The 10,843-nt window shown below is 35.0% G+C and overlaps 1 protein-coding gene across 1 annotated transcript; it reads left to right on the forward strand.

The window, feature by feature from the left end:
* Positions 1-1,400: 1,400 nt before the first annotated feature.
* LOC105973958 (uncharacterized) lies at positions 1,401-2,805 on the forward strand. The gene has a single exon (XM_088815440.1). It carries the CDS (start codon positions 1,429-1,431, stop codon positions 2,542-2,544), a length of 1,116 nt encoding a protein of 371 aa, XP_088671566.1. The 5' UTR covers positions 1,401-1,428; the 3' UTR covers positions 2,545-2,805.
* Positions 2,806-10,843: the final 8,038 nt, after the last annotated feature.

The raw sequence follows: 10,843 nt of genomic DNA on the forward strand, positions 1-10,843 counted from the left end.
CAGTAATACTGTCTTTGACAATAATATTACTATATTTGACTGCAATATTTGTCTTTGACAATAATATTATTGTATTTGACTGCAATATTACTGTCTCAGACAATAATATCGTAGTCCAAGACAATAATATTAATGAAAGATAGTTATAAAAAAAAGTCAACGAAGGAGACCGGCGGTCAACGGTTGCTGACCTGCCGGAAAAGAAATTCAGAAGAAAAAAAAAAAAATGTCAATACCAGTGGTCGGCGGTGGTGGTCAAAATTGGTTAATTGGTGAAATGAGGCAAAATTGGGGTGTAAATCATGAAATTGAAGTTGAATTAGGGTTTCAAGCAGTATTCTAAAAATCGGCCGAGGAGGCCGATTAATCGGTCTTCGAGGCGGAGGCGGTCCAAAACATTTACGATTTTAGTGGAAAGGTTTGAACAATCGGTTTTTTTCCTGTGAGGCGGTTTTATGTGGTCTGAGGCGGTCGAGGCGATCTGAGGCGGTCAAACCTTTAAAGCGTGTCAAACTTCGGTGGCAAAAACCGGTTGTTTTTTTTTTTTCAAAATAAAAGTTGGGATTTAAAAAAAAATGAGTTTATGCTTTATTTTGTTTACGTTAACTATTATTTTTAAAGAACTAATGAAGTATGCCAGAAATGTATGTTAATTCAAAAAAATGCCTTTTTATTTATACTTTCTAAGGATATTTATGTATTATGATCTTATTATTATTAAACTTTTATTATGTTATTAGGATATATATATACATGATGGAGATATAACTATGTTTAAATATATTTTTATCTATGTTTTGAGTATTTATAAAATATAATACCTACAAATATATTGTATTAAATATTAAAAATCAATTTATTTCCAATTTATCACCGCCGCACCGATTAATCGTGAGTCGGTTCCTGACCGCCTCCGACCCGATTATCGCTTTTTACAACCTTGGTTTCAAGGAGTTGGGAGTAATTTTGGTATATGCGAAAGCGTTTTCCTAATTAGCAAATAAGTTTGAATGATGTGGATATATTTCTAAGACAAAAAAATAGGATGTCCTTTTTTTAATTAAGTGCATTCGTCATGGGTCTATTTGACATTTACCCTATAATTTAAGCTAGATCTTTGTATTATTTTTTTAAATAGAAGGGTTTATATGCAATTATATCTAACTTAACTGGGGGGCTCTATGTAATTTACTCAATCTTATGGGCGAAAATTGAGTTTCTAACAAATCAACTGTCAAAAATGAATGAATTGAGATCAACTGCGGCCACTTTCCCTGCCAGGAGCCCTAGAACAGCTTAAGCAGCCGTGCTTTGCATTTCTCAGGCAAGTGGAATTCTCTTCTTCAACTTTAAACAGAATACATTCATATATATATATATATATATATATAAGGTATATATATATAAGGTGCTGTATCTATAATAAATATGGCTGCATTTGTACGCCAAAAATCCATCTCTCTGTTATTGAAGAAACCTTCATCTCCCTGCAAATCCATCTTTGATTTCTCAATTTCTCCCTGTTTGTATAATTCCACTACAGAATCGTCTAGTGCAACGCAACCCGTAATCGATTCGGATTTAGCAAATCTAAACAAAACCGAAAAATCCGATCTAGTTATTTCATTCTTCAAAGAAGGTGGGTTTTCGAGCACCCAATTGGGGAAAATCGTGAAATACAAACCCTCTTTGGTATCAGCTAATCTCGAGAAATCAATCAAGCCCAAAATCAAAATTTTCCAGGACTTAGGGTTTTCGGGCAACGACATTGCAGATATAGCGTCGCATAACCCGTCGATTTTGTTTCGCAGCGCGAACAATATCCTCATCCCCTCTTTATCGGTGCTCAGGGGTTTGTTGGGATCCAACGAGGAGGTGGCGAAGCTTCTAAAGAAATCCGGGTGGTTTTTGGTGAAGGATTTGGAGAAGACGTTACTGCCGAATGTCGATTTCTTGAAGAGCTGTTGTGTAACCATGGAACAGATTATTCGGACGGTGAACTCGTTCCCGAGGTTTCTATTACAGAATCCCGAAAATATAAGAAAATGTGCGAATAAGGCAGAGGAAATGGGCGTCAAAAGGGGTTCGAAAATGTTCATTCACGCGGTTCGGACAGTTGCTTCGATGAGCGACGAGACGTGGGAAATGAAGTTGCAGGCTTTTCGGGATCTCGGGTTTTCGGAAGACGACATTTTGAGGGCTTTTAGGAAGTCGGTTCCGGCTTTTGCTGTTTCTGTGGAGAAGATGAATAAGGTTAAAGAGGTTGTCGTTTCTAGCGGGAAGTACGACATGGCGTGTATTATCAGCCACCCGATATCGTTTATATGCAGCGTTGAAAAGAGGTATAAACCGAGGCTGCAAGTTTTAAGGATTTTGGAAAGTAAGAATTTGATTACAAAGTGGCCAAGCTTTAGTACAATGTACAGCATATCAGACAAGCAGTTTTTCGACAAATTTGTCGGCCCTTATCAACATCAAGTTGGCCATGTATCGATGCCAAAGTGTGCAACCCGTGGCAAAAAAATGAGGTTAAATGAATCTTGATTATGAAATTAATTTTATTATTTTAACTTTAGATTACCGAAGCCTAGAGTAAATCGTTTGGCCGATTGGAAGGTAAAGATACTTTTTGAGTATTTATACTATTTTGTATTCTTGATGCTAAACTTAGTTGTTTTGTACGATTCTTGGAAGGTTTTAGTATTGATGTTTTGTAACTGGCTTATCAATCGTGTAGCGAGGAATTTTACATCGGTGACTAGCCGTCTGTAATAGAATTGCATATGCGACGAACATCTTTTAGTATCTCCAAAGATCTATTTTTTACTTATCATTTTCATCTGTGATATGAAAAACTTAGATAATGTTTGGATTCGTTTTTAGAGTTATTTTCATTTTACTTTGCGGAAATATATTTCGAGGGAAACTGGTATTTTAGAAGAAGAATTTGAATAATAAAGTGAGCAAAATGAGTTTCTTAGTCCCGTAAGTTTGTTAGTTGGGAGATTTAGTTCACCTCATTTCAAAATTAGAATTTTAGTCTTGTAAATTACAAAATTTGAAAATATTGGTCCTATGACCTGCTATAATCGGTAATTCAATAATTAGTTGAGTGAGTTGGCACTTAATTTATACCGTGGCAGTCGGATTGTTTCACTAAGTCGGATTGTTTCACTGTATAGTATAGCAATCAAATCATGTCCAGAAGAGAAAAAAATTTGAAATTGATTTGAGATGTTTTTTTGAAAAGCTTAAACAAACATAAATCTGTTTCCGAAAAAGAGTAAAAATGAGATGGGAATAGAACCAAAACTTAGAGTTATTCTATTTGTTGGGTACTTGAGCTTACTTTTTGCTTAAACAATTTACTAAATTTGTTATTTATTAAATTCTAAATGTTTGGTAGCATTTTCATTTTCTTTCCACTCCCCCTCCGAAATGAATCTATGTTTGTTAAGTTTTTCAAAAACATTTCTAAAAATAATTTCAAAAATTTATCTCTTCTTCACACATGATGTGATCGTTACAGTAAAATACGTATTCACTAAAAAGCAAATGGACACCACTTTATGTTTCAACATTGTTTTTTGTCTTCTCCAAAAATATAAACAAACGTGACTCATTTCATTCTCAAAATTTATAAGTGTTTAGTTTCTAGGATTTTATTCGAACCCTATGTGGGATGTGAACCCAATTCTCTGATTTTATGCAAGTATTAATTCCAGATTATTTCTTCTACTTATTTTATTAAGTGCATGAACTTGATCACTTTATGTGCTTTATTGTTATTGTTGAATGCATGAAGATCGGTTTAACAATTAGAAATATAGTAGAAGAGCCTCGGTGTTAGCATAGGAATATAGTTAACCTCTTAGGTAGCCATTTTGAGATTTGTGCTTAATGTTTTGTTCTTGATTGAATTGCGTAGGAATACAATAATTTAGTCTTGAATAATATAATTGTAATACACGCGGAAGCGGGTTATGATTAAATTAGCATCTCAGGTTAATAATCCATATTATTTGCTTGCATAATTGACAGAATTGGGAGATCAATAATGACATAGGGTGGAGATAAAATACTAGTGCTTATTCAGTTGATAAATCTTCATGCTATTTGTTTTCTTGTTTTTGGTTGCTTTTTATTTGTGTTTTATATTTTAGTTTATTTTAGTTAATCTTCTTCAGATTCGACTATGTAGGGTGGGCTTGAACATAATTGTGAGAATTTATCGCTTAGAATTAGATAGTTGAATATTTCTCGTGGGATCGATACTCGGACTTTTAGTCCACGATATTACTTGTACAATACTTTAAAGAAGCTAAGTTTAGCTGAAGACTTAAAATCTAGCGCTTCTCGGGAGGCAACCCGAACATTTATCGTTTTATTTTCGTATTTCTAGTTGTTCTTATTTTTCTTAGAATTTGTATAAGCTTGCAATCTAATAATATAATCATGTTTGAATTTTCAGGTTGTATAACGGACACAAAAACACGAGATGGCCGTCTTAAAATCAAGCCAAAACTCCAGACGGATGTCCTAGATGATCAGCAGAGACAATGCACCTACGCAAATTGGGATGGCCGTCCCAAAAACTATGCAAAAGTTGAGACGGCCGTCCCAAATAACCCCTCATAAAAAAAGATTTAAAAAAAATTGCTTGGAAGATGAAGAGATGATGGAGTACCCGGGGAGGACGTTTCGACTAATCAAGGTGTATTGTATCCTTAAACTTCATTCTAATTACATTGAGGACAATGTCAATTTTAAGTTTGGGGGTGGAAAAACACTTTCTATGTGCTTTATATGTTTTAGATTGCATGCCGTAGGATTTTTTTTTAGTTGTTTTCGGGTTTTTTTTTTTTTTTTTTTTTTTTTTTTTTTCTTAAAAAAAAATTTGAGTTGAGTGCATCGATGAATTATGATGATGGAAGATGGCCAATGTTTGATGATGAAATTACATGCTTTGTTGTAGCTATACTTGAATTTAGGTGAGCTTTCGATTCAAAGTAATTTAGGAGTTAGTCATTGTGGAGACTCATGAATTATGTGTTGCTTTAGTTGAAAATTTTGTTTTTTAAACGTGGAGTTAACTTATCATATATCATATGAAGTTCGGTTTTAGAACTCACTTTAGCAATTTGTAGAGTGAAGTATTGAGTCCTTGAGTGATTTGTGATGTGATTTGAGGCTTCGTTGAACTATTTGAGCCTTTCAAGCCTACATTTGAACGAATTATCACTATAACCTTGATTTGGATCTTGGAGAAACGGTGTTCATTCTTTTAGCTAAAGTAAAGTGGGTAGATTAGATGGAGTTTTCTTGAAAAAAATATCCCTTGGAGTTTGCTTGGAAAATTTGTTACCTTTTTCTTCTTCTCGAAAAAACAAAGAAAAGAAAAACAAAAAAAAAAGAGAAAAAGAAAGAAGAAGAAGAGAACTAGAAGGGAAAAAGAGGACATGCGAAAATATTCAAATAAGAACTCAAACCATAACTCAAAAGCAAAAGTGGAGACTTTTGAACTCTTGAGAATCGAGTAGAGTAATAAGTCCTTAGGACATCTCCAACGGAGTCTCAAAATTTCATTTGGCTGCATAATATAGAAATTGTGCAACAAATCCAACACCAACAAGAAATTTAGAGGGGCTCTAAATTTTCATTTTTTTGCAAAATCTCCAAAGTGTTCTTAAATATGTATTGGTTTCGAGACTCAGATTTAATGGGACCCAACTTCAAACAAGACTAATTTTTTTCAATTTAAATTTTGAATTTAATTTTTTTTAAATAAAAATTAAAAAATTTGAATAATTTGCAAATGTGACCGATGGTTTTGTACGGTAAGAAAAAAAATGAAAAAACATAAATACCTCTAATTGTTCTTCATCTTCTTCTAAATGTTCAGATTGTGAGTTTTTTTTTTTTTTTTTTTTTTTTTTTGCAATGCTTGTAGATATTGGGAATTTGGTTGGGTTTGTGGCTCAGTGAATGAAGAAACTAGAAGTAGGGGGTTGGGTTGATTTCAATTCTCGAAGAAATTAGTAGCATATTTTTTTTTTCTTTCTCTCTGTTTCTGGCGTCTTACGAACAGAGAGAATAAAAATGGGGGAGGAGAGGCTGTAGGTTTAGAAGAGAGCAAAAAAAAAAAGAAAAAGAGGAAATAAACATGTGGAGGTGAAAGGCGGTGCACAATTAGTGGAAGTTTACCAATCTTTAATTATTAAGTATTTAAGTAGTTTATTTTGTTTTGGGTTTTTTTTTTTTGAGTAATTAGTTTATTTTATTTTTAGGTTTAGTAAATTTAATTCTTTTATATTTAGTTTAATGACGTACCATTTAGTTGTTTTTTAACAGTAATGGAAGATCTTAGAAGGAACTTCAAGGGGCCGTAATTTTTCTTCTGAAGATGATGCATCTTTGTGCCGAGCTTCTATAGCGATTAGTGAAGATCCACTTATTGGGAAAAAAATCAATGACTACAATGTGGAAGCGAATACAAGAAAAAATTCACGAATTTGTTCCTGATAGAGGTGAAAAGAGAACAACAAAAAGTCTGAAATCCCAATGGACGAAAATCAATCAAAGTTGTACAAGATTTGCTGAATGTGTTGCTCAAATAAATTTGAGGCCAAGACGCGGAGCAAGTGCCGTTGACAATGTGAGTGTTATTTATGTCGTGTTTTTTTTATTACTTATTTAATATTGCATTTGTTAAATGTTTGTTATTTTTGTTATCCAAAGTTGGATGATGCAAGACTACTATACCTTAGTAGTGAGCGCAATTTTTTTAACTTGGATCATTGTTGGACAATTTTACAAGATGGCAATAAATGAGGGCTATCATTGAAGGTCAATTCTCCCAAAGTGCAAATATTACTTCAAGTCCGAACCTATTTTCACCCAAAATTTACCTGAATCATCAAACACCAACATAAGGCCGATGGGGCACAAAAAAGCTAGAAAGCAAAAAGATAAGGACTGTAAATGATATAACGTGACAAGCTGATTCAATGACAAAAGTAGTGAGGGATTACCAAGAAAAAAATTAGATTAAAACATATTTCAAAATTACGATGACGAGCAGGTCCTCAGTTGAAACTCCAGAGAGGAAAACATGGTTGATTGATTCAACAACAAAATGCCATTATTGCAAAAAGGTCATCTCGTTCACTGAATTTCGATCCCGAAATGCCTCCATCTGATTAAGTATCTTGATGTTATTTTAATAGTTTTTTTTTTTATTATTATAATTGATTATCTTAAAATTCGTTATTTTAATTGTTAATTTGAATTTCTAGTAATTTTTAATAAGTTAATAATATTAGTGTTAATTTTTTTTTATATATAATTTCAAATAGTGAATTTATAGACAATCAATTAAAACGAGGATTAATATGGTTGACCCAAATATCCCTTAAAATTCAAGGAACAAAACACGAAAACAAGATAATGAATAACCATCTTACAACACATGATTACAACGATAAAAATTAAACATTCAAATTTACATCTCGGTACTCTTTCCAGACATACTCGACGAGATCATTTCGGAGCATAAAACAGCGAGTTGTATCTGTAAGTCCGGCACAGTTGCTTAAATATTCTGCAATCGTTATCATGTCTCGATCAACAGGTTGCTGATCCACGTGCTCGACAAAATCATCACCTTCTTGATTGCGGTTGTCTTCCACGATCAATTATGAAGAATTATACAATATTTCATAACTTCACCAATTTTTGCATTGTGCCATAATCGACAAGGTCCTGTAATAAACTCAAATCGAGATTGGAGAATGCCAAAAGTTATTTCAGCATCCTTTCGATATGCCTCTTGCAACCTCGTAAATAGTTGTTTATCGCATCCTCGTGGATCAGGAATTGCTTGAAAAATAGTAGACCAACGTGGATATATACCATCTGCTAGATAATATCCTTGCTTGTATACTCTACCATCTATAGTAAATCGAATATTTGTGGCTAGACCTTCGACAATATCATTGAAAATAGGTGAGCTATATAATACATTAAGATCATTACACGCACCTGGTGGTCCAAATTATGAATGCCAAATCCATGTATCATATGATGCTACGGCTTCAAGTATTATCGTATGTTTGCCATGGCGCTCAGAATATGTACCAGCCCAAGCGGTTGGACAATTTTTCCATTCCCAATGCATACAGTCCACACTTCCTAGCATTTTAGGTTATCACCATTGCCCTGCTTTTCTAAGTAGTCTAACCATGTCTGCATTGTTAGGTCGTCGAATACCCTCTATACACTGCACTGACAGCACAACAAAAATGCTTCAAAGCATCTGAAGATGTGGTCGCCACTATTTTTAGATACTCGTCAGTTGCATCTGCAGGATATCTGTAAGCGATTATACGAAGTGCCGCTGTCATCTTGACATGGGGTGAGAAACCTTGATTTCCGGAGGCATTCGGCTTTTGCCTAAAGTAACAAAATGTAAGATATCATTCGTAATTCGTAAAAACAATTCACGCCTCATACGATTTCTAGTTCAAAAATCTTCAGGTATATAAAGGACGATCAACAAAGTAATCATTCATAAGTCTGTCATGCGCAGCTATTCGGTCCCTTCTTATGGAATTTCGGCGTGATGATTTTCCTTCATGATGTGAATGTCAACATGAGTGATTGATATTCCACGCACATCGTCATCATCATTTTGTGGCCTTGGTTGTCGTCATCGGAAGAGGAGTTATTGTGACATTTTTTTTTGATAAATAAGTAATTAGACTGTATTTATAATGTGTGGTGATTGTGTAAGGGTTGAATGACAGGGATTTCGTCAATGTAGTCACAGTAATTAGAATATGCTAATAATCCTCAAAAGTTGGCGAAAATTGCACATCTTCGCTCTCGTTTGAAGAGAACCCGCCGCCACCGGAGCAAGAATTGGAGGAAGATGAAGATTATGAGGGGTCGGGGTTGATAAATTCATCGGGGGAGCATAATTTATGGGGTTCAATGACAAGGATTTCGTCAATGTAGTCAGTGGTGGAATCAAATGGGCTCTCGATTTTGTGTTCCCTAACTCGCTTATAATGGTTGAGTGTGCTCCCCCTTATCCTCCATTATCTTTGGTTCCACCCCCGCTTCCGGTGGTGGTTCGTCGGCGTTGGTGGCTGGTGGCAGAGGCTTGTGTGTAAGAGGATCAATCCCCAATTTTTTAGCTTCTTCTTGATGAGGAGCAATCTTCTTCTTCCTAATGAGTACTGTCAGATTAGAGGTGAATTTGGAGGCTTTGTTCTGTGCACATGTAGAGAGAGAGAGAGAGAGAGAGAGAGAGAGAGAGAGAGAGAGAGAGAGAGAGAGAGAGAGAGAGAGAGAGAGAGTGAGTTGAGAGCATTATAGAATTTTCCTTTATTTATTTGTATTTAATAAAAAAAATTGTATTTTGATTGTTTAATAATTTAAATATTATTGAATACTTAGTAAGGAACAACGAAAATATTTATAACATTTCATAATAAATATAAGAGTCTTAAGAATTATTTATATTTATATATATGCAAGGGGTAAAAGCGTCCGAAAAAATGGGACAATAAAAGAAACAGATATAAATGAGAAAGTCAACATGCCACATCGTCATTTACTAACGGATTCTAAACGGAGGGGCCAGTTTGTTACATTTTGTAGTTTAGGGGGGTCTTTGGTACATACCAGGGTGCAAACTGTACTTCCCTCTACATACTATACGCATCTTGCTTAGTGCAACTCTTTATTCAATAACGAGTGTTAGAGTAGGTGACCAACAAGCCAACTTTTGGCGGTGGTCTTTCCATTTAATCGTGTAATAAATAATCATTTTTCGTATTAATGATAAAACACCTTGTCATTCTATATCTTTGTCCCTTGTTCAAACATACATATAGACGTGTTATAGTTATTACAAGTGCTTGTAATTGATCTTTTAGGATCGTGAGATATTTACTTAAGTAGTATAACTATTAAACGTGTTCCTATAGGATATCGGTCTTTCCCATTAAGAGACTAGCACTTAGTGTATGTGTACTGCGTCTCATCAGTAAACGGTATTATAATATCGGCATGCATAAGTGGGTGCTCCCTCGTAAGTGGGTGCTCATAAGTGGTTCTCAATAATCGAGTAGAGATCTCTATGGTATAGTTGTACACCATTAGTCCTTAAGACCTAGACATCACCGTGACTTCACTAGAGGACCAGCTCTATCGTGACATATCCCTGAGTTCCACCGATGACCGCCCCAAGGGCCAGTGTTCGTGCAGTCCGAAATCTAGTGGGAGGTTTGTGCATTGTAGTAGGGGATTCGATCGCTAGAATAGTCTTGGATGTCCTGTGTGTTCTCATAGTTTGTAATCTTTAAGTCTCTGGCCAAAGATGACTAAGTGATTAGGGAATTGGATTCTCTAATTCATGCACGTACCGATTATAACACTTAGAACGATCGCACAGTTATTGAACTACTAAGGAGGTCTCGATGAACCAATGCCTCTAGTTCAATCGGGACATATGAATTGAAGGGATCATACTCTACGTTAACTATATCAAAAGATTCTTGCAGGAACTTCATATGTATCTAGGGAATCATGACGCATAGTTGCTAGACGCCAATCTTGATTCGTTGGGTGATTAACTTGAAACGAGCTTCATCTTAATCGTAACTCTAGGGACGGGTTTAAACCACAAAAGGGTTGTGGACCCACGGCTAGCTTACACCTGAACCATCGATGGCCACTGATACAAACCCCGTAGAACTCGTTACGAGACCCAATACCTTACGCGGAAGCAAGATCGAAAACATCCAAAAACAAAGATTCAAGGTTGGCGGAAGCATGG

The sequence above is a fragment of the Erythranthe guttata genome, chromosome 3 (genome assembly GCF_056151865.1).
Source record: "Erythranthe guttata isolate IM_541 chromosome 3, IM_541, whole genome shotgun sequence".
Classification (NCBI taxonomy): Eukaryota; Viridiplantae; Streptophyta; class Magnoliopsida; order Lamiales; family Phrymaceae; genus Erythranthe; species Erythranthe guttata.